General features: G+C 40.9%; 1 protein-coding gene across 1 annotated transcript in view; it reads left to right on the forward strand.

The window, feature by feature from the left end:
• Window positions 1-26,159, forward strand: part of LOC135462432 (CUGBP Elav-like family member 4) — a 166,536-nt gene that overhangs the window by 11,925 nt on the left and 128,452 nt on the right. The window contains exon 2 of the mRNA XM_064739658.1: window positions 20,272-20,354. Within this exon, the coding sequence (XP_064595728.1) occupies window positions 20,272-20,354 (83 nt within the window). The remainder of the gene's footprint in view (window positions 1-20,271; window positions 20,355-26,159) is intronic.

Consider the following 26,159-nt stretch of genomic DNA (forward strand, 5'->3'; position numbering starts at 1 on the left):
AACTTGTGGTGCTATGGCGAAAACTTTTAATCGGGCATAAAAAATGATGTGGAGGGGAGGGAATCTTCATCCGATTTAAACAATACAATTCTACAGAACCATGTTTTCTTTCATATATCAAATTAACTACTTTATCAACAATCAAACTCCGTTTGTGAACAGTTTGTTTCCACCCTATTATATAATGTCAACATTTACTGAATAAGCATTCATAATTTGGTTTATTGCAATAGGAGCAAGGATACACGGTTGCCATGGAAACATGTTTTTACCGTGACTGATTTTAGCCATATCGGATGAATGATTGACAACTGACGTAACAATGTTGGAATTTACGCTCATATTACTTTTCACAGTTATCGCCTCAGTTTACAGATTTTACCTGGAATTGATGATCAGTGAAATTACGTTTGTTTACTTCAACACTCCGGATAGCTAAACGGAAGCTTTGCCTCCCTGTGTCCAGAGCAATCTAATAGTCACCTGTTTCAAAAGCATCAAATTTAACTTGTGTACCAAACCAGGTTAGCTAATATCAAACACTCCTTTGTACTAAACCAGATTCGCCACATCAAACTTCCACTCACAAAAAATCAACTGTCACTTTTAACAGATAGGCCTTTAGTCTACGAAAACAGTGCTAAACCAAAAACTTTATCATGCCATAAGTACGATTGGTGGACTATATAATTTGAGACGGGATCATTTTATTTCACGCTTTATAGTGACATCTTTCTCTCATTGTTTTATCCATAACGTGATCCGAGTTTCGCTCGTGCATTGTGTTTAGGAACAGCAAATTGTGTGAGTTAGTAAACGAACCCATTTTGTTAAAAATGTGAACAAAGCAAAAAATGTTGAACCATGCAGTATTGTTTTGCCACAATGGCGTCGATAAATTTCGATGGTGACGTCGTACCGAGGCTGTGACAGTGTCACGTGATGGCCGGCGGAATGCGAGATTTCGTGCCACGGGGATGACACACGGCTCAGATTCTATCGACCTGTCGGATTCTATCATGGACAGGCTGATCCTCAGGGGACAGTGGAAATTGCTGCACACAGAGATGGAAGGAGACACAGAGAGACAGGGACAGATGGGCTAGTGATGTGGTTGAGGAGGGAGGGGTAAAACGATCGATGCCTTATCTGCAGTGCTTCCTCTGCCGCAATGCAAACGATCGGACGAGCCCTTGTCAACATTGACACGTGCGCGTGTTCGCCTGACAGCGGCACGTGATCGCATCAGCTCTCGCGCACTTGGCGACGTCGCCTTGGTAACAGATTGGTTTCCTCGATTCCTTGGTTTTACCTTTGCCACTGGGTTTGCGTTCCTGGTCTCTTTGCCTCACTATGAACACTGAACTATCAAGAGCATCTGTTAAGACTGCCCAGTGGCTTGACTGCATAGGTCGCGCATGTCTGAGAATTTATAGAACTTTATACAGAACCTCATTCTATAAATGTCGGGAATGGATTTTGCTAATGGCGCAGTTTACAAACAATTCTGTGTGACAAACATACCATATGAGAATCGTTAGGAATTATATTTATGGTAACAATGGATATTTTTGTGTTTAAAAAGTCTATGATGATTGGCTAACGAGAATACAAAAATAAACTTTTCCAGAATGGATTTTGCTAATGGCACTGTCTATAAACCATTCTGCCCCACAAACAAACATGTAACATAATCTGCTAATGTCAGATGAAATGGTTCCCTGACGGCATTGCGAAATGTGTTTTTTTGTGTTTTGTTTGTTTTTGTTGTTGTTTTTTTGCGTAATAGTATATGATAAGTTGCTATATGTGTTGCACATCATTAATTTCCTTAAAAATTTTTGTATTCCACGTGTATAAAAACTGGAAAAATGTTAGCTTTTATTCCACTAATGTGGGGTTTGAGGATATTTTTCCAAACTTTTAATAAAAATTGCGTGGTGACCTCAGGTTTTCCGAAAACGACCGCAAGAGGTTAGATTGTTTTTTTTTTCTTTTTATGCCACAATATAGATTTTTATGAACACGTTTTACGCTTCAAATAAATAAATAAGGACAAACATATACATGTGTAAAATAACAACCTACTTATTACCGAATCCGTCGTCTGTTGCACAATTTCAAAACATATTAACTTGTCCGGCTTTCATTGAATTAGATAACATTTTCTGCATGCATGATTTGATTACATTGCATGCCTGTGGTGTAGCAAAGGAGAAATCGCTGGCAGAAAGCAGATTTCTGGATGTGGCGGTATTATTAAAATATAACATTATGAAATCAGGGTAAAAGCCTTTGACAAAGCTCGGCTGATTCCATGTCGCTGGCGCCATCACTGGAGGAACCAGACCTTGTTGTTCTGAAACTGCGACCTTCTCCTGAGTTTATCAGTTGATGCCCTCAGCACTAAATCACATTGCATAAGCAAAGCTCAGACGCCGTGACCTTTGGGTGAAGCTATCAGTAGGTGCCCTTAAATCACATTGAATAATCAACTAGAACAAATTGATATGCAAATGAGCCTGTTAATGGCGCGACGTCACATGACTTTATTCAATGGTGAAATCTCGCCAGGGAGAGCGAAAGTGGGCGCAACCGGAAGGGTTAACAAGAAGTGCATACCGTTGAATGAATTGGTGCGATATTCAAATGTTGTTTTTTTTTTTTCAACCCAAATTTGCATACTGGTCAAATAATTAAAAGAGGATATTTCCGTAAAATTTGTCAGTTTGCTATGAGCTACAATTTTTCGAGGAGTCATTGGGTGTGTCCTAATGATGTTTTGTACCTTTGAGTTACTCTGGCTGTGAAAAAAAAAACCCTAGGCGTTGTTGTAGTGTATGGAGCATGTAGCACCAATCTATAGGGGAAATCCTTATGTTATGAAGCCGATCCTATTTTAAATGAGTAACTGATATTAAAATAACACCATAAATATTAATGACTGTATTTATGGTTTTATATTCCTGTACTTCTTGTGTATTGTTACATTTGTATGGACGGTTACTATGCCTGTATATATGCAACGATTTTTTATTCACCACATTTATTCTGGTGATGGCCTAATTGAAATCAGTATATTCAGGTCGTCAAAATATCTTCCTCCTCAGTGACACGCATTATGTATCTTTAAGCGTGCGTGTGCTACTAAACCATATGTTGAGACAATGACTGTAACACGGCTAACGGTATTGTTTGTGTTTATGTGATTAAGGATGCATATAAAGTCATCGTACAGGTAATGTGCGGTCTCCAGAGAACAGTATATCAGTATATTGCGTCCATCTGTACAACGGTGCCCCTCTGTAGAGATTGACTACTAGGGAAGGTATATTCATCGTGTTGAATTAGATCGCCACGTTGAAGGTATGAACAGTTGCAATCAAAGCGCAACTGGCATGGGCATTCCGATTATCGATAATTTATATAGTATCATGGTACACGATTTGGATACTGATTTCATTCATTTACCTAGAACATTCCTGGTGTCTTTCCATCACCACTGAAAAATGCTAACGTTGTTTTGGAATGTCCAGTTTGGTTGATGGTGAATATATATATATATATATATATATATATATATATATATATATTATATATATATATATATATATATATATATATATATATATATATATAATCTCAGTGTACCTATACGGTGTATAATACATGTACATTGAAATTCATCGCATATGAATCCCATGAGGCATACATCTGCACAAACCTCATGTATTAAAGACTGGTACTAGGCTAGGTACAGGGCATTACGGGGGCTGCATCTGCGGATCTCCTGCCCTGATGACGACAAGGATATGCCCCTGATTGATTGTTGGCCAACTACAAATACGAACCCTGAGGCACGCCGGCTTTACGTACTAACAGAGCGCTATCATACGGGTCAATAGACCCATCCAATATTAATACTCCGACGTCCCAAGAGATGAGCCTTTTTATTGGTCTATGCACGCCATGGCCTATTCGCCTTCATCCCAGACACGTGCGTTTTAATTGGCCTGCAGATTGAATATATTGCCAGATGCTTTGAGAATGTGACAAATGGTTATGTGATTGAGAACTGAATGTCACATGACATGATCAATGAACAGGAACAGAAAAAAAGACAAAAGGAAAACGAAATTGTCGTCTGTATCCGATTCTTAAACACCGAGTTAAACTACGCCTTGTCTGACAACGTATTCAGTGAAAAAATTGTCTTTCATAGACGCATGCAAACAGAGACTCTTTTTACACCAGGAAGCCATGTCTTGTCCATTGACGTTTTGAGATCAAACTCTTTGTGAGCTCCGATTTGCCGGGCAAAAGCATTTCTGCACACCAATAATCTCGTCCGCGTCAACCTGTCGAAGCATTCTGTATAAAAAAAGATATCATTTATTAACTCAAACGTATTACAAGCTGAAGTTTTGAAGACAGTTTATCAACGCCGAGACACAGAAAACATACTCCAGCTTTGGACCCTGTGAGTTCAAGTCCAGCTCATGCTGGCTTCCTCTCCGGCCGCACGTGGGAAGGTCTTTCAGCAACCTGCAGATGGTCGTGGGTTTCCCCCAGTCTGTTTCCTCCCACCATAATGCTGGCCGCCGTCGTATAAGTGAAATATTCTTGAGTACGGCGTAAAACACCAATCAAATAAATAAATAAATAAATCCAGCTTTGGATGCTTTTAGAACCTTACCACTGTACCTCACTGCTTTTTGGACAGATTGTATATGTATGGTTGCAACCGAGACTAGTACAAAATAGCAAAAGAAACCCCAGAAGTCATATTTTACAGATTTTCATACTTTTTTTCAGTGGTAAAGCTTTTTGATGGATTAAATTGGAATTTCTTATCTGTGCGTAAAGGTATCTTAGATAGTCATATAGAGTTCAAATGTGCGTATACAGAGCTTGGTTGCACTCTTGTTAGCAAAGTGTAGACCTACAAGTATATAAAACCTTACAGTTCTCATTCAAATAACACGTTACATATAAAGTGGATTTCAGCTTTCCTCAAGGGGCGTGAAATTGGCTTTAAAGTACACTTTTCCTAGGACCCCAGCGGTCAGTCCTGAAACTGAGTGAGTGAGTGAGTGAGTGCTTGGGATTTAACGTCGTACCCTGAATTGAGTAGCCTGGTGTGTTGACGTCAACGGTGAGAGCTATCAAAACAACTTTGCAAGGACCTGGGCGCGCAAAGCCAGTTCCACATTCCTAGTATGTTCATTGGTGACATTCCCGAATATTTCCGACCATTGACGGAAAATAAGCATAAAATAAAGGAGTTATTAAAAATATAAAATATGCCTCAAAAATGAATTTTTTTTCTGGCCTTTTGGCATACCTTTCGTCATTTTTCTGAAAACCTTACTCTTCCTTTTATAGTACATTTTAATGTATCGTTTGACATATTGATCACCTGTCTCATCGTGTTCCACAGATACAAATGACACCTTTTTCCTGCAGGAGCTTCTTAATTTCACAAACCGTTAGCTTCCCAGTTTTCTCCCTAGCCTTTAGCAATAAGAGTTCGAACTCGAAACGCGAATATTTCCAGAACATGTATAATTGCGATTTTCATAGCATATTTAGAATTTTAATACCATTCTTGCAAATTCTCGCTGCACGTATTTTTACCAAGGCTAACTGTTATTTCAGTTACCTTGATTGATTTATTCGCCCAAATTCCTTTCACAGGCTGTTAGCACTGGTTGCAGTGGAAAGAATTCCTTCGCGAATTGAAGAAGCACGATGACTATGTGAAAGGTGGGTGTGTAGGGGGTGGGGGTTGGCTGGTTGGGTAGGTAGGAATTGTCTAGTATAGCTATATGGTTAACAGCTGTTCACATGTATCAGCTGGTATAGTCTTCAGGGCTCGGGGACTCGGGGTCGGTATCGAGTTATAGCCACCTATGCTAATTATAGATGATGGATTCTTCTAGAGATACCGTGAATATTGGAAAGACATTACCGTGGCACGCCAGAACGATATATTGTATACATATTCTGGCGTCAAAACACTATGGGGAAGAACACCGTGGCCAAGTGGTCAAGCTCCTTACCTTTCAATCTCCAGGGCACACCAAACGTGGGTTCAATCCCATTCTTGGACAGCAAGCTTTTCTGCATTCCTCCGCTTTTATTGTTCCAGAGTCCCTGGTGACAATAATCGGTTGGCGAAGTTGTTTGTGTATGATATTAAATAAGGTGTACACATGTATACATCACACGTGAAAAAGTTAGTTAGTTACTTTTCAATGAGTGTTGGTTTACATCAGTCTCCGTAAAGAAATCTCTTTAAATCTCTTTAGCAAGGCGTAAAACAACAGTCATATAAGCAAAACATTATAGAACAGGGAGAAGATATGATACGAAAATGGCCTATAAGATACGTGATTATTTGGCGGTTTGTTTAATTTATTTGTTTTACTTGACAGACGCTTAATCACACTTAAGAATCGGTTGACTTAAAGCCACAGCCAGCCAATCAGCGAGAAGTTGTGAGCCCACTGGTCAGAGGCCACAGCCAGCCAATCAGCGAGAAGCTGTGAGCCCATTGGTCACAGGCCGACCGCTTTAGCGAGAGGGACTCTTGTGATGAATTTGCCATAGAGTGCCCCTTGCATGCTCTGTTTCAGATAATCCTACTTTTCCTTATATAAAAGTATCCGTTCTGTTTTAATTCAAAAATTACTCCGAGTAGTAGTAGCCTTTTATTTTGTACTTCTCCGTTGTAGTCCGAAAACAGCTCTTTAATCAGCATGCAGGATAACTTGAAATGCACATATAACCTTGTATTTCACAACCTTTCAAACTCCAAGATGCACTGAAAAATGAGCCTGGAATGACCTATAGTGAGCTTACATGAATCTGCTAGAACATCAAAAACCTTCATGTGTGCCCACTATCGTAATTCTTTCCCCATGGAAATGACTCTCACCTTAGATTAGAAAATCGATGTGACCTTAATGAACAGATCATTTCCGGCGAAAATTAAAAGTGGTTTCTAACTCAAATTTTAGCTGACGGTTAAATTCCAATGTTTACAGAAGGTGTAAATTAGCTTTTAATAAGCCTAAAGAAAATTCCTGAACACGGCATTAAACACCAACCAAGGAATGAGTATAGAAATACAGACACGTGAAACGTGTGGACAACGCACGAGTGTGGCTCGAACAGACTGATATATTGACGGCCGTTTGCCTGCGTGGACGCAAGCGGAAGTTGTTGAATCTGTCACAGCCAACACTATACGTAGGCCAATATCCTGATCTTTGTCCACAATTAGATTTGACTGACCCCAGCAGGTGCTAGCTTCATTTCCGGTCCCCTGGCCCGGGGCCTGTTAACGTGGCTAATCTATACCTGACCGTTGTCTTGTCGAATGATAGGCTAATTGTGTTTTATGGACAGCGCCTAGGCAGACTCTTACATTGATTGCTTGTTTGACCTCTTCTATGTACAAGGACTGACTGTCCGAATGATGGATTGACAGATACACGCTAGTCGGCCCATACATTGATTATTTAGGTGATATATAGATAAATATATTAATTATCAGCACTATCAGATCAGTTAAAACGTCGACAATCTAAATCTGTGAGAAATATATGTGCAATATAATTCGTTGATGATATAATATTTGCCATGTATATCGATTGGTATCTAATAGATTCAGAGATCAAACCTGTCCCTTTTCATTTTTACGCACAACAAATCATCTTATAAGAAAATGGAGGATTTACTCCTATGCACTGTAACGCTGTACGATAGTACAAGTACACTGTATATTGTTTTTCTAACTGCGTCAGGACACTCGGGTGACTACTCGTCAAACAAAAGTATAATCTTCTTGCACCTTCTAGGAGGTGAGAGTTCAATTCCGGCCTTTGCATTTTTAGATCCCCCAGTTCTGACTGTTAGTAGGAGCCGTGTTGACAATAAGCATTTAGACGATGCTCGTTTGGTCTCTTGAAGACCACTTATTTGCAGTACATGTACATACGTCATACATGAGACAGTTCGCCATCAACTTCCCAAAGCTCTGTGGTTTTCTCATGGCACTCCGGATTCCTTCACCATCTGAACGCCATCGTTTGAGTGAACATTCTTGAGCATCAATCAATCTTCAAAAAAAAAAAAAAAAAAAAGAACATACAGACATTTGTTTCTCAAAAATTATAATTGCTAAAACATTCTGGGCAACAGGGTTTGTCGAGGAACTTGGGGTCCGTGGCTTTATGCGAAACTCCCTACGTATCAAGCCACATGCACAAACTGTGTGCGAGACATCCTAAATATAATCATCGCATTACCTTTACTTTTGATTCGAGCATTCCCTCAAAACTGGGATATGACATTTGTTATTAGTTTGTATGCCTTACTCCTTGACATTTATCATTTTGTGCAGGTTTTGAAAGCTTTACACTGATTATTTGCCTAGAAAGGGAAGGGGAGTGTTTTCAGATACTGTCACCGCTTGTCATGTGGAACTTTATAGGAAGGAATCTCTGTATGTTCATTCTTTCTTCACGATCGTTCTTTGATCTGATTCAGATTTTGCCGGGAATAAATTGTTGACAATCCAAGGAAATACAGTGTTGCGCATTCGAAAATGGCGTTTGCGGAAGTACATGAGACAATTATGACGTCACAAATCCCTTGGTTTTACGTGCATTCTTTTCTTAACCGTGGACTGAACAGCACAATGATGTAGAGACATGCCATTGCTTTAATGCGACTGTATGTTAAATGCGATGGCAACACAGCATTTTGAGTAATAAATTGCAATTAATTTCTCCCTAATTCTGCTTAAGCCATGGTGCTAGGTGGTGTGTAAATTGCTACTATTTGTGCAGTTATATGAACAGTTAGAAATAAAACCCTAACCGAGTTAAAGGGGCAAAGACAAGAAACTGGGTTTTCACCGGTTACGTGGGACCATTGACACATATCCCACTGTCGTCGCTTACTTTTTGTGCTGTACATTTTTAATTATATTTGCAAGGTGTGGCAGATATGAACTTCACTGCACTACTTCCGTTCCACAACACCAATCGAATTGTATAGCAGAGCTTTGGGATGTCCTGTTGGGTGTCTTCGGCATAGCTTACGAGTGAGGCAACGCCATAAATATACCGACATTAGAAAACCACTATCTTACACAATGTGTGTCTTCTTGAGATAAAAAAAATCATGAGCAACGTTAAGCTGGACAAAGCATTGATAGATTTCATGACTGGCTCGCAATATTCCAGGAAGGGCTTAATCCCTCTATTTTCTCACCCACATTCCCGAACATGTTAAACGTGTGGTTGAGTGCTATCTATAGGGCTGGGGGGATGATGGGGAAAGAGAACGACGGTGGTGGTTGAACGATGGCAACGCATTCCGGGACATACTTACCGGATGGCTTAACGGCATTCTAGTTGTCGGTTAACTAAACGTTGGAAGACGTGACGTGTAAAACAACTTTGTCATGATGTCAGGTATAGCCTACATATAGCCAGGCCACGTGCATGAAGTAGTGCTTTACTATACATGCTGAGCGGAGTGTAGACGTGTGTGCGTGAAGCATTGTTTCAGCGGTTGAAAAATGGTTCCTAACTATATAGGCCGGATGGATTGATGTTGGTACTGACTGAGTTATGTTTCAGTGACATTGGGATGTGAAAGGTAGGGATAGGAGGTGATATCGTACCAAGGTGATATCGTGGGCTAGTGCAGGCGAGTTTAGATTTATGGTTTGTTTCAGAGGACGGTAGGCTGTGGTGGCAACAAATAGCATGCTTTGGTCAGTTCTTGACAGTTGGAAATCAATTAGGGCCTAACAACCCAGGTGTGTTTGTAAGCTATCTGACAGATGAACGACTTTCAGGGTGGTACAATGGGTGACAAGTCGATGTTTTATGAGTATACGAAGGTTATCTAGGCGGTTGAAGTTCAATACCAGGACAAGTCACGTTAAAAAAAGTTACAGCTGGTAGATATATACATGTATATGTTCTATTTTGTTCAGCGCAGTGCAATGACACGAGAGCCTCGCCAATGTGGTCACTTTGAGTGAAAGTCTATCTCATGCTGCCTTCCTCTCCCGCTGTTCGTTTTAAGGTCCTGCAACAACCTGCCCATGGTCGTGGGCTCTGTGTGGTTTCTGCCCACCGTAATTCTGGCCGTTGTATAGGTGAAATATATTTCATTTTGATGTTAACCACCAATCAAATAAACACATAAATCAAAACCGTGCATACTGTAATTGTGAGGGAACTGAAAATGAAGATTTTAGTCGTTTTGTTGAGATTTACGAAGCCTCTTAGTACAAAAACATTTGTTTTTTTTCTAAAATACTTCCATTTTTAGCCTGTGTTCGGCACTGATCTCCTTCTGTAGACAAGTAGTGTTGATTTTCGAATGGCTTTCGTGAACCCTTTCGTAGGCCCTTTCATTCGAGTAGCACTTTATTCTGGCTTACTGTACCATTTGATGCCAGATCGTCCCAACTCAACTACGGGAGCATTCCGCCTGAACTTTCTTAGTTGTATACACAGAGCTCACCAATAGCTCAACAGCTGACTTTCAACTTTCCGTACTGTAAGGATGTGTGGCTAGCGCTGTGCTTTTCATACGGCTCATCATACTATACCGAGTCATATTCCAAATGCTGGCCATTGACGCAAAGCCTTATTAATAATGTCTCGCTACACTGAAAAAATTAATCTGTGATAAATCGAAAGAATTCTATGTTTTCGGAGTTATTATTATAATATTATTCTGTTGTATATGTAACAGACGTGTTCTGTTAGTTTTGTACTTTTGTGATTTTTTTTTCTTTGTAATGAGGGATTTGCGTTCTCCATAAAGTAGTATTACCCTACAGCAGCATAAATCTGATGGCTTTCTCCATCGACATTGCTGAGGCGTTTTGTCTAGGAAGGTGTTCCCCTGAAGAATGCAGGCTAGAGATCAAGCCTTCGGTCTCAACACGAACACAGGGATGTCCTAGCGAAAGTATTAGCATGTATGTATGGGGATTAACGCCGTATTTTTCAATCATATGACGACAAGGGATCATTAGTTGTGTGTACATACATTGTCCTTTTTTGTGGCAGGACTAGTCCAAAGTGCTGCCTCCACTGACGTATCATGCAGTGTCACCAGACATGATGCCCGACCCAGCCACATTATCGTGACAACGGGCTAACCAGGGCCCGGTTTCACGAAGCACTCTTAACGTTATGTTCACTTAACTACCACTGCAACCAATACTGTAGGCATTACGTCGTCATGGAAGTTGCGGGCTCGTAACACACCCTCTAACCAGTAAACCACGGAAACGGACCGAAAGTATTAGTATCAATATGGTTATTCATGTAGGTTACATGGATGACAGATACTAAACATAACCCATCGCCATGACAACCTGTACTCTTGATTGGTCTTTCCTAATATTCGTTGGGGGCCTCCGTGGCTCAGTTGGTTAGCGCGCTAGGGCAGCGTAATGATCCAGGAGTCTCTCACCAACGCGGTCGCTGTGAGTTCAAGTCCAGCTCATGCTGGCTTCCTCTCCGGCCGTACGTGGGGAAGGTCTGCCAGCAACCTGCAGATGGTCGTGGGTTTCACCCGGGCTGTGCCCGGTTTCCACCCACCATAATGCTGGCCGCCGTCGTATAAGTGAAATATTCTTGAGTACGGCGTAAAACATCAATCAAATAAATAAATAAATAAATAATATTCGTGCAAATATTCTTGAGTACGGCGTAAAACACCAATCAAATAAATAATATTCCTGCAGATTTGCTGGCTTGCACATTTTACAACGCAAACTATTTTTCCTTCATGTTTTGCCTTCATCAATTTCCTGATGTTATTGAAGACTTGCATAGTCTGTGGCAATCTTCGTATCGATGGTTTGAAATGGCAGCCATCTTTGAGGTAAGTTTGTGTATATTGCCTATTGTATGCCCTTACCAAGGGCCTGTGCCCAGCATATGACACCTCTAACTATAGACACCCAGTGCGCAATACTCAGTCTGACATCAAAGATGGCTGCCATTGCAAACCATCTACTAAAGTGCCCGAGGAAAACCACCAACCTTTGGCGAGATAGTGACGAAGTTTCCCACATGTCTCGTACAGATATTTACACCATATTGGTGGAAGACAAGTGATTTTCAGCTAATGTTAAACTGAGCAAAAAGTCACACAAACGTCCTCGACCGCTTTTTGTCAACCAAGCCATTTCCATACAAAGAGCTGCAGCATCATGCTTATACGCTATTTATCGAACCTTTCGGTTCAAACAACACCTTAGTAGAGTGATGGGTTGAACCTAAATTCCTAGTTGTTTACGAGGATATTTCCCCATGCGGAGGGTTTACTGTAGCTTAAGAGGCAGTGATGAGGTTTTATTACCCGCGCGCAAGTTGGGCAGAACTCTCACGTGGCCTCTAGACAGGCGTTCAGGGTCACGTCAATACTTCAAGACGAGCCGCTGGATTTTGAGGCTTTTAAAAATGAATATAATCCCCTGGGGATGGAAGAAAATTGACGTATCGCTGGTCGTTAAATCCACACTGGCTAGAGAAGATAGGGGTTTCTGCAGCGCTGCACCCACCACGTCGTTCTGAACGCTGCTTAAGAAGGATTCTTATCTGGCTGCTTTAAAACACCAAACTGTCGAGTTACAGTAGCCACCAGGGGGCGCTGTGTTCTCTAATCTCCCAACTGCCGCGTTTAGTGCCGAGCCCTGAGATTGAATCTGACACAGGCAGTTTTTCATTCTTATCTTTTTTCCTCTTTTTTTTTCTCCTTTGATATTGCCTTTGTGCTCGTCTACAATGGCGTTCCCCTGAAGAATGCAGTAAAAGACCGAGGCTCCCTCTATATTCATGCAGATTTGTCGCGGTTCCATTTTGCAACTTTTTTGTTGACGTCATATTTTGTCTTCATCAAATGTTATAAAAGAGTTACAAAGAAGCTTCTCGTACATATAACGTCAGGCAGTCGTGATATCATTCTTTTTTGTCAATCTATCCACGATCTCACCAGTAAAGGACTTTGTGCCATCCTACTTGTACAGCTTTTTCCCTGTCTGGTATCCTCCCACCACAGTGGTGGTCACCGTCGTGTTTGTAAGCTGTGTTTGTAAAATATTCTATTAGAAAATAAATAAATAAATAAATAAATAAATAAATAAATAAATAAATAAATAAATAAATAAATAAATAAATAAAATAAAATAAAATAAATATGTACTTATACAGCGCTATAGACAGGAATCATTTGTGTATATGTCCCACAAGGGCTAGTAACCTAGTGTGACACCATTATTGCTTAATTTATATTGATTAACGACATCTTGGTACACGATTTAGATACAGGTTAAGTATACGCCTAGAACATTTCTTGCATCTTTCAAGCATTATCGATTCACTGTTGACCGCTTATATTTATACCTGGTGCCCTCCTAATTTTCTACAGTATATATTTTCTTGGGTTCCATGTTGAATTGTATTGAACGTTGCTTTTGGAAACTGGCCTTGTTCTCACACCGGTCTGGAACGTCCAATATGGTTGATAACTTTCGTACAAATATCCGATGCGACACCTCGAGGGCTGAAACTCCTTCATTTTCGAACTTTCAAACTTTTCCGTAGGTCAACTTCGGTTCAACTCGTGAATTCCCGTCGGCTGTGACTGTTGCCACAAGAGCCTTCTTCAGATATAATCCCGCATGTGCGAAAGGCAGAAAATCATGTCCTGTCTCTGACCATCGAGCGAGATTTAGCTCGCAGCGACCAATGCAGCGCGAGTTCGCTAGACCTAAATGCAGTTTCAATATGGCTCCATTGAACCATATAAAAAATCTGATCGCGAAAGAATCCACACTCGAACTCTTGCCTCGCGGCTACTACAGATCCGTGTTCGTTTCTTGTTCGGCAAGGACACAGTCAGGTTAACAAATTACATAGCCTCGGGCCCTGCTCGGCGGAAGTGGAGTGTCCTGCAGCCCTTAGAGGTCTCGTCTGTACTATCATGGTAAAAGCCTCTCAAAAGTCGATATTCCCTTCATACCGGTGATCACGTGGTCGTTTTGCGAACGGCATAACTCTCACCGGAAGGCTTCTGCGGATATCGCCAACATAATGGACTGCAATTGGTTAATGACAAGAGGTGAAGAGGGGTTTAAATGACTCTGTTTACTCAAACAAAACATAATCTAGATTCGTCAAGAGAACATAAAAATCAGGCTTTGTCGGGTATCGAACCTATTCTTTGAAATGAGCGACAACAGCTCTTTGGCTGCGGTACAACATTTCCGAGGCACACCCTAATTAGCCGATTTGCTGTCTATCGTGTCTAACCTTAGCTGACTTTACACTGTGCAGTAGAATAGACTGATTCTTAACACACAGATAACATTAAGAATGACAAACGTCTCCGAGAGTGTGTTTTGCGGCTACATTGTTTGAAATCGTTTATAAAGAACAACTTGAAAAAGCGATACCGTTTTTTCAAAGGGTATATATAAATGGTGAGTCAAGGTGGCACAATCTCTGTGACATCCTCAAGCTGCACCGAATGGCATCGCTGAGGTTATAGGAGTCCGTATGAGAACAGTTAGCGGGTAGGGGGTTCCGTGGCCGAGGTGGTTAGCCCCTCAACACGGGGAGTTGACACAGTCCAGCTCATGTTGGTTTCCTCTCTGGTCGCGCGTGGAAAGGTCTGCTAACAATGGGTTTCCTCCGGGCTCTGTCCGGTTTCTTTCCACCATAAAGCTGGCCGATGTGGTATAAGTCAAATATTCTTGAGTGCGGCGTAAAACACCAATCAAATAAATACATAAATAGAACCGGACGTAAGGCTATTCACCGTCTGGCTAATCCAATTTTAGTACGCTCTACTTTTATGAATACATAAAATTACATTCGCGGAGCATTTCATGCTGCCTTACCCGCAACTACCGTAATTAAATCAAGCCAGACACTGAGTATAACTCTACGATTTGTACCATTCTGTTTATTGCCTTAATCTGATGGCTACGCGAAAGATTTCCTACCGTAAACTTCATCAAACCGTCAACCTGGTCCAATCAAACACTTTGAAAAGGTTTCATAAAAACAGAAAATGTCACACGTGTTAAATAAATGTTCTGAAAACCCTTAAAACACATTCGGGTAGGACAACGTGAGGAGTTGATCGAATGCTCCAAGAAGCATTTTTATTTCACGTTTAAATATGACAGCAAAACCAGCCTCTAACTGTTTCTACCGGCTGTGCCCCACTCGTAAAGGGTGTGAGAAACTCTTGTGTTAGTAGGTTTTGCCTGTCAACGGCCGCATGTGCGGACAATCTTTGCATGCTGTTGCTGTTGTTGTTGTTTCGTCTTTGCTGTCCATCATCAAGGGAACTATATATTATATCTGACTGGATACTGTATTCATATAAAATTGATATTCATCAGCTATGGAGTCGGGTGGATCGCTTATTCCTGTCTGTTGCATCAAGGCTGTAAACATAGATTTGTTTGAAATGTCTGATTTGATCAAATGACAAAGACCCCCTGTACGAATATGGAATTCGAAGTCGGTAAGGTAAGAATTCCACAATGCGTCTGGCGTCCAGTGTAATTCGAGATGCCTTTTTCATGTTCATGAAAAAAATCTGCTCCCTCGTACAAAAATGGCACAAATCGGCGTTTCAAGGTTGGAAATGTTAGAGCCTTTGGGCCAAATATCTTTCGTGACTGGCTCCTATAGCTCTGTCACTTGATACCTTTTTCTTAAGGGCCGTGTGCAGAATAACGTGACAACGGTATAAGCTCGTTACCAAGGATACAAAGATGACGTCAAACCTGGGGAAACACCTGATATTAACAACCGTTATTTTATCACACCTTCTGCTACCTGATCATACCTTTTCAGGTGACATTCATGAGGTGTATATTATGAGTCCTGCACGAAGAAGATACAAATGTACATAGGTATACTAGTAATTCATCAGTTGAACGTAAGGATGGCCAGGTAAATGGCAATGTTCGTAATCATAATTTGCGGGTAGACGTCAACGTATTCCACGGATAAGGAATGTCGGGAATGTTAAGTTTTCATATCATTCGCTTCTTAGTTTAAGACGAAATGAAATCTGCACGAGATTTTTTTCAGTGACGCAAAAGCCAAATGGAAATCGCAAAAGCTAAATGACGTCCATTAATCTGTTATGTTGAGCTACGGAAATCATGTTTATGACACAGACTGCTAATGCACTGCCATGGTAATGCACACATACTTCCCTGTAAAGTATGTAGCGGTCAGCTAGCTTCTGTTTTGTGAGATGTCTGTTGACCGAATTATCTAGGTGGTTGACAGCGCCTTGACGGTTGGCATCCATTTCTGGCGAGCTGCCTGACTCGGCTGTTGCAAGAAAGATTTATGCTTGCTTTAGCCAAAGAAAGTACTCCCAAATAACGATAAAAGCTGTTTTCAACATCTTAATTGATATTATTCAAATTGAAAATGGCAAAAAGAAATGAGGTGCAGGCCTAAATACAATGACAAATTAATCTTAATTTCAACAGAAAGTCTCTTTCATTGTGCTGTTGCAACAGATAAGTCTGTCAAATATAACACACATATTTAATTTAACACATTAATTTAGTGTATATATATTCTCAACCTTTTTGTACATTAAAGAGCAACCTTCTGCGCAATTTATGCACAGTTTAAAGTTGATTATGGAGACAAAACTACATTGGTTGGATTGGACAATTTTAAAGCTTCACATGTACTGTAATTGTATCGATGTACACAAAATAATGCCTTCAGAATGTGCTTGACTAAACACCTGGCATAGATGCCAGACTGCAGAATTTGGTTTGGTTCACGTACACGATAGTGATCACTTTTTTGGGTGGAGGAAACCAGAATGCTGGAGTTAAACCACCAAGCTTTGGCAAGTTACTAATGACCTTTCCCACGTGTGGCTTATAGATATTTACACCATATTGGTGGACGATAAGTTGTCTTCAACGATCGGTAGATTGCACAGAAGACCATAAGATCTCCATCGACCCACAAGCAGTGCGAGGGAAAGCTTACCTTTTAATATACGGGCGTATACTTAATTTTTAAAAAGTCGAAGCCTTTCCCACCTAAGGTAGATGTACTTCTGAACAAAGCTATGCGGTCAACTGTTCATTTCTTTTTTTTAACAATATTGGAAGGAAATAATAAAGGTCAGTTTGGGTTGGATCCGAGTCGCCATCACGAGGTGAAATGCTCTTCATTGAAATTAAGGCTTATGGATGGGTCTAACAATAACGGACTATATTTATCGTCTGTGTATGTGTTTCACGAATATTAGTGGAATATTAGGCCTATTGTCGGAATTTACGGTACAGATTAACGTGTTTTTTGTAACCTTGTTGTTTTGTCATCAAGTCTATACTTTGTCTATAACGTTATGATTAAGGACGTTTTAACATCACTATTCGGTTGACGAATGCGTGGGACATTATTTCTATGTCGAAATTAATGGTACACATTGGAGTTTTTACGCCCTTTTCTCTATTCATAACAAGCAGGTCGATGGAGTGTTGTTTTGTTCACACAGCTATACTCTAGCCCATCACCTTATATATGACACACTTCACTCTGTTGAGATTTCTACCGATTGGCGACCGATTACGTGAAGTTGTCGACGTTACCTGTGACAATGGCGGACAAGGTCGACTCTCTCGTCGGCTGAAAAGATCACGTGATCCGAGCACTTGACTGTATTTAGTCGCGACTCTGGCGTCGAGTTCATACATGCAGTAGTAAACTTCATGAATTATGGAGACCACTTCAGTCGCCATCGATTCCACCATTCAGTCGTTGAGTGGAGTTTATAAATCCTCAAAGTTCGAGGGAAACTACCTCTGTAGGGCTGTGATTACGTATACTATGACACCTTTGTCTTGATCCATAAGCTTGCCTTGAACACCTCTGTGTTTCCCTTGTTGGCTTTAGTATACTAGTGCTGGGCACCAAATAATTTGTCTATCCGTAGTCACAGTCGTCTCAGCTATCAATTCCAGGTGGGTGTTCCCACGTGTCATCACCAGTAAACCCACACGAGCATGAAACTATAGTGGAGATTGGATAAATTCCAACTCCAACCACCATGTTTGAATGCAGACAACTTATTTGGTGCCCAGCAGTAGTGTTCTGAAGCCAGCAAGGGAGGTACAGAGGTGTTCAAGGTAAGCTTATGGAAGAAGACAGGGCTGTGATAGTATACGTAATCACAGCCCTACGGAGGTAGAGGGAAACACGCCATTTAATCCTCGTGTAACTTCGGAATGTTGAAAGTATACCTGCTTTGTTATCAGTTAGCCTGCCAAAAAATCAATCAAATGTCCGTCTCAAAGTCGGGAGATCTGAGACCTGGGATCAAATCCAGGTCGGGTCATACCAAACACTTTAGAAATCGTACTTGTCGATTCGCTTGGCGTTCAGTAATGAGAGGTAAAGCAAGAAAACGTGACTGAGTGAGTCTTATGACAAAGAAGGAGTCTCGGAACCGGTAGATCCAGGATCAATCCTTGATCGAGTCACACCTAAGACTTTAAAAGAGGAAGTTGTAGCTTCCTCGCTTGACGTTCAGCAGGGAGGGGATAGTGCGACGACTGGTTGACCCGTATCAGTATAATGGCTCGGGCGGGGCTGCTTACTTGCCTTCGGTAAGTCGTCTCAGTAAAGCAGCACTAAATAAAAGAGCGGTGGAAATCCGTCCTGTAACAAGGAGGCACATTACACGTACATGCACCCTAAGGATTCCTTCGTCGTCATATGACTGAAAAATTGTTGGGTACGACGTTAAACGCCAAGCACTCACTCACTCACTCACTCACGAAGGAGTCCTTAGAGTGCATGTAATGTGCCTCCTCGTTGCAGGACGAATTTCCACCGCTCTTTTGTCTAGTACTGCTTCACTGAGACGACTTACCAAAGGCAAGTAAGCTGCCCGCCCGAGCCATTATACTGTTACGGGTCAACCGTTGCACTATCCCCTTAATGATAAAGGCCAAGGAAGCGAGAAAGTTACAGCTTCCTCTTTTAACGTCTTAGGTGACCCGACCCAGGATTGACCCTGGGTTTGCCGTGACCCAAAGCTGACGCTTTACCATGCAACTGTGCTATCGGGGCCGGTGGGAAACATGACTGGTTGGTCCGGTGTCAGTATAATTTTATTTAGTTGGGTGTCCTGTCTGGTGCCTTGACATGATACCTCAGTGACGGCTGCATTTTGGCGGTATGAACTCGCCCTGCGATAAGAAGATACAGTATAATAGATACTAACACTTCATATGAATGAGATATTGTTTCTATAAAACCCGAAACATACATACATATCTGCAAACAAGGAACTGCAGACATATTGCTCCAAATTATTAATAAGCAGTTTATTTCAGACATATAGTTCAGTTATAAATATTTATACAGAAAGAGGGGAAAATGAAGAATCAGAAAACTTGAACACATACAGAAGAACATAAGTTCGTGCCTCTTTTTCTCGTGATGGCGACTGAATACCGAAAATCGAAGAGTAAAATGTTCGGTGTTCCACAGCCCACACAAATTAATGATCAACATTCTGATGGGATTTGGAGAGTGATATATAATATAATGTAAAAGCGTAATGAAAACAATTGAATTCAGGTCATGCACATTAGTCACTCTTATATTTACTTCTGCGCCTATGACCATGGATCAAATATCATCTATGTATACAGGTGGTGGCTTCAGTGGCCTAATGGTCACAGCGTCGCCTTTTAAGTCGTAAGACCTTTGGATCAAACCCGGGTGTGGTCATGTAAAAAAAAACTTTCAAAGCCTACTTTGGCTTTGAGGCTACCTCGCTTGGCGTTCAACACTGAAGACGGGGATCAAAGGCAGGCCGGATCATACCAAAGACTTTAAAAGTGATACTGGCTGCTGTCTTGCAAGGAAACAGGACTCGTTGGGACGGCGACAGTATAATGTGACTGGGGTGCCATGTCTGGTATCTTCGGCATGATACTTCAATGGCGGCAGCACTTTGGACTCGCCCTGCCACAAGAAGACACAGTATACGTGTACACACCTAATGACTCTGCGTGGTCATGTGACTGAAAAATTGTTAAGCAGGACGGAAAAAACTTCAGCTTACATACATACCTTCTATACATAGGATTGAAACAAAATATTACAATTGAAGTTTGCATTCTTATTGTTTTTGTTTCTGTTACAGGCTGTGCATTCCTGACTTACTGTAATCGTGATAGCGCGGTCAAAGCCCAGCAAGCACTCCATGAACAGAAAACGTTACCTGGGGTAAGTCTATTACATTTTCGCTTTCAGTTTCATTTTTACACAGCGTCGCCCTCCACAGACGATTCGCCTTCCTTCACATGGGGGTAAACTTACAAGCGTCTGTGTGTATTTTCGACTCGATACTGTTATAATTTATGCAGATTTTTGCGGAGATTTGAAGCGATGTGCTTTTTTTTCAGGTTAATAATATTTAACGTATTGGAAAATTAAGTTACAACGCAGGTTTCTAACAGACAGTTGACGTACAATCTTTTTAATGCTTTTTCATGGCAATTCACCTTTATTACTGCCTTATTTTATGCTCTATACCGGTATGATAATATGACGTGTTGAAATTAGATTTATCATTCCCCATATTAAGACATCAAGAGAAACAAATTTGTCAGTTTGTTTGTACAAATACATATATAGTGATGTTGTACCTGACAACAACGTTATTGAGCCGTTATTGAAAGCCTTCATGAATGAAAACATCACGATGGACAATTAAGCGTGAGTGCACGGCCACGTAGTCATGGAAAAAAGTGCGCTTTACAATGCGGACTTCCAATATCCGCCATGATCCATGTGATCGATATCACACAAACCCGATCCTGTCTCCAAATTTGACATTTCCCATCTTTTTTGTTTTGTCCCCGGAACATATACTGATGTTATTTGTTCCACTTTGATTTCCGGGAACATTTTCCCATTCATCATTGCTGGCTTCAGGTACTGTCTGTCTGGACAACTCGATATAGATACGAAAATGTGGCTAGTAATGTGAATCATAGCTAGCTCTGTGCGTGTGACGACCACGCCCTTGAGTGACCGCCATTATGGGTATTTAGGCCGAGTCTGTATGCTACTGACTATTGTATTGAGCTGTATCTATTCAGACATCTGTCTATAACCTCCACTGTATACAGACGTCTGTTATATCCCCGCACACTAAAGCCTGTCAGATAATGGGGGACTTCACTCGATAATTTCCGCTACATAGGATGAGATATATGCCTTCAGGAATCGGGCTTCGCAACTAAACCTCTTAAATCAATTTGCAAACAAATGTTTGCGCTGGAGGCAATGCAGCCAAGCGCGACAGCAGCGAGACCCGACAAGTGCCCGGATGTTGATCTCAGCTGGGATGCATCTGTTGAAGATTGTCCAGAGACCATTTACAAACGGTCCAGCATCGTTGCCGCTTTGACCTTCGCAGACGAAGAATTAAAGGAGCTTTCATGTATACCCATTTTGAAACCATAGCAAAGCTACTTATATCTTTGATTCCTTTTGCCCAGACGAGTCTGATTAAAGGTGGATTGTGATTTTTCTGCTAGACAAAGTCCGATTTAAGTGAAAGTACTAATGTTTCATTTTCCCAGATTTAGGGCCTGGTTACTTCCGCTTAAGCCTGAATTGGTGTGCGCATGCACTTTCAGTCCCAATTCTACCATTTGGCCACAGACCCCCATTAGTTTTCCATAAGCGACAATGTTAACGTTTAGTGCTGTAGCTCAGTCCCAAACCCGTGGCCAATAAGCTTTGCTGCATACCTGGCCCAGTCTGTGAGAAAGAAGCTATTAAAATCTTGACATAGGTTGACCGTCAAAATCTAGACCTTTCTATGCCGGCAGCTGGGAGATGTGTCTAGCAGCGCGAAGGGGACGTCACTCGCAGCCTAATCACCACCTGTCTCCTTGTGCCCTCTCGCCCAGAATTTCAAACTTTCATCATTAAAACTCATACCTGCCCAAAGCTTAGACAATTTCCATCATTTTGATACCAAGCATGCACCTGTACACCAAAAACGGCAGGCTGGCAGCAAAAAAAAAACTTACACCCTAAAATACACAGAATTACATTCGTCCGGAAAACCGGAAGTTGTAATGGGGGTCTGTGTCCATTTGAGAAATGCGTCAGAGAAAACTGTTTTGGTAACTGGGGGGCCTCCCGTGGCTCAGTTGGTTAGCGCGCTAGCGCAGCGTAATGACCCAAGTGTCTCTCAATGCGGTCGCTCTGAGTTCAAGTCACAGCATTATTATGGGAGTAAACCGAGCAGAGGCCGGAGGAAACCCACGACCATCCGCACGTTGCTGGAAGGCCATCCCATGTATGACCGGGGAGTGGGTTTCCTCCGGGCTCTGCTCGGTTTCCTCCCATCGTAATGCTGGCCGCCGTCGTATAAGTGAAATATTCTTGAGTACGGCGTAAAGTACCAATCAAATAAATAAATTTATTTGCTTTGCTATTTACATGCTTTTATGACAAAACTTTGTGACAATAAACTGTTTACGGCGCTTGGGTAACATTCGTTTACATCAGACGCTCCGATTCTCTCTATGGATCCATAAAACTGACCACTATCGCATAACTGAGTTATTTATTTGATTTGGTGTTTTACGCCGTACTAAAGAATATTTCACTTACACGCCGTACGGTCATCGTATAAGTGAAATATTCTTGAGTATAGCGTTAAGCAGCAACAAAAGTGCAGTCGAAAAAATGGCGCAGGTCTAACTGTTGTTCAGAAATTCATTGTCTGATTCGTATTCAGAAGTATTCATCGCTTTGTGGCAGTTATAGTTTAATAAAACCCAGAGTGCATAAAACGCAGAGCTTGTAAAGTTGTAACTTATTGTACCGGTACAAGAAGCAAAGGAAATTTACTTGTGTATCGTTTAAAGCCATGAATACCATATACATGTAAAAGGAAAACGTGCGATGAAGATTGCCAAAAACAACAGTCAGTTTTTACAGTTGTAATTTCGACTTGACATCATGCAGAAGAGAGGCAAATAGGTCCCAAGTGTAACCGCTATGACCGCCAGTTTCCACAGAATGTTGGAATTTTAGATGAGCATGCATAGAGGTATTGCTATAATTTGACCATAAATAAATTGTCTGATGCTGAACAAAAAATAATGTCAATGGAAATTGTTTTCCCCTAAAACCCATTTCCATGTGAAATTTAGATTTTTCTCCAATTCATCGAACACATATTAATTTGCATGGCTTTGATGGCGTGGAGGGCCAGGCTACGTGCCACCGGGGTTACGCACAAAACTCCGATATTATAAATTCATTGCATTTATGCTGTAAAAAAGCGCACAGTTCGAGATTTAGAGACTGGGTTCGACACACAGGCGCCTGCCCAATCCCGTGGTTCATATAAATTCAAATTTAAATTTATACTTTGGAAGTTTCGGTGATTTGAAATCCCGTTGGTTTGCAGTTCTGAAGAAGAAATTGTATGCCTTTCTAATAGCGTGAAACTTCTTGTGTTTTGACTGTGTCTTTCACAACTGTTACGCACATCTTTTCTAGTGTAGAATAAACAACCCGAATGAAGTTTCACTCATGGTAATTTGCATTTCAAAGTTCGGATGGTTTAGGCTTGAAAGGCGAACGGCTTAATCGAGATTCGTCTACTTTTTTGGGTGGTATTTGGTTTTGGAATGGAGATTTGACAGAGGTACAGAAGAAGGCACATAACAGCGCACTGTTTTAGACTTACCGTACATTCCTTATTCACACATCAATTAAGCCTATCGATTTCTGTTTGAATTAGCAGCCCTCAGCTACATGTCTGCAATGTGTCTTCTGTACATATTATAGTGGCAATAAACTGGGCCTCGACGCTGATAGATGTATGTTGGGGCTTTTGGGTCGTCTTATATGAAGTTTGCTGGAGATCGCGTGCGTCCCACCAAAGTGGAATTCACATTGGTTTAACAACGCATGAAAATATTTCCCTAAATGACGGCGGCCTGTATTATGGAGGGAGAAAACCAGGCAGAGCCCGGAGGAAATCCATCCGCAGGTTGCTGGTAGAAAAAGTGTTTCTTTTACAACGTTGGAGGAGGGTATGAAATAAAACTTAGAAAGCGTCTAATTTTTGGGAAATGTGGACAATCCCATCAATGTTTCCTGTTGAAGACTTATTTACCTGATGAGATAAAGGTTGGGGGAGGGGGGAATAAAAAGGTTGATTTTGATTTTTTTTTTATTGCATTTCCGGATTTTTAGTGTCGTTTAGCCCGTTTAAACATAAAATCTTGCACGGTTGCCTTAGGTCGGTGGTATACTCTGAACTTGAAATCCCTTAGCCTTTAATATGTAGATTCTAATAACTGTCGCCAGAATTGACATTCCAGCTTGATATATATAAACACACTGTATACCATTTTTAGCCGGCAATATTAATTTAAATATGGAGACGAAATCGACATGAATCAGGGTTGAGGTCCTAGCCAGAAAAAATGTCATGCTTGCATTGGACCTTGTCGGCCAAAAGGCAAGCTGCATGGAAAATTCCAAGAGACTGTGCGTCTGTTTGACTGCTATATAAATGGTCCCTAGAGTCTGGAGTATCTTGCTAAAGATTAATCCGTTCCTCTTGCTTCACGTGGGCGGGTCTCGTCTTATCCAAAGCATCAATCAATACGACCAGGCAGGACTAATCGATAAAAGACACAGTCCTGTCTTTAATTGATCTGATAGAAAGAGCGTGTGACGGGGACTGCTGGGTCATGGTAAAATCTGGATCAGGTCAAGTCTAGGAAAGACGGATCGCCTCAATGAAACGTTTCCGACTTGACGAATAACCCAAGTGCTTGACTTCTTACGTTATGTTATTTAATTTTTATTGAGTTTCCCATTTTTTTTTGTTGCTGTACAAGCACTCATAGGCTATAATTTAAAGCCAGTTACTGTTGCGATTTGTAACTAATTGTGTAACCCACCATAAAATCATATTGCCAATAGACAATACCTTAGGCAGAGGAGTGTCCGAAATATAGATCATGCACGACATGTTTTTGGCCAAAATCCAGTTCAAAACTTGTCTGCCAGTTAACCGTGACTTGCTTAGGAAAACATCAAATTACTCAAAGCACGCTAGTGAGAGGAGGCAAAATATAATCGAAATTCTGAGTCATAATCTTGCAATTCACAGATGACTAGGTATAAACATACACGGACAGAACAGTCTTCATCTTCTTTCTGGAGACAACGAAGATGTCAACATCGTTTTCACTACATGTATATACAATCTAAAAACCGAAACACTTGTCTCATATGTCTAAAATTATGCACTATAAATCTTCAACCCCTTTCAACCACTAAAACATTTTTAGTGGAATTTATACATAAATTATAGCGAAAATGAGACTATTAATGACTAGGTTTTGTCATCAAAGATGCACGTTTCATAAAACTGTGCAAATCATTTCTCTTCACTCCAAAGTTTTCCCAGAATGTTTCAAAATATTGGTTACAGAGGCGGTTGAAAATCTTGAAGAATTAGGGCTTGATTCTTTGAGGTATTTAAGGTAATACTGTATTTCACCTAAATTTATTTATGTATGCATAAAGGGGATAGTGAAACAACTGGTTGACCCGTATCAGTATAATGACTCGGGCGAGGTGGTTTACTTGCCTTCGGTAAAGCGTCACATTACATGCACTCTAATGATTTCTTCGTCATCATATGACTGAAAAATTGTTAAGTACGACATTAAAGCGCTCACTTACTCACTATTTATTTATGTAATTGGTGTTTTCCACCGTGCTCAAGAATATTTCACTTATACGACGGCGGCCTGCATTATGATGGGAGGAAAGCGGGCACTGTCCGGGGGAAACTATTTCACTTAAAGTTCATTATTTTTGGTTTGATTTTGATTGATAGAGTGGCGTTTAAGAGTCTTATCACACAAAAAAATAAGTGCTAGCATCAGTTTATGCATTTGCTTTTGAAAGTACACTTTTACATATCAAGCAGTACTGGTATTTCTTGGACTTCATATATCCGAGAAATCTGGG

This window comes from Liolophura sinensis, chromosome 2 (assembly GCF_032854445.1).
Source record: "Liolophura sinensis isolate JHLJ2023 chromosome 2, CUHK_Ljap_v2, whole genome shotgun sequence".
Taxonomy (NCBI): Eukaryota; Metazoa; Mollusca; class Polyplacophora; order Chitonida; family Chitonidae; genus Liolophura; species Liolophura sinensis.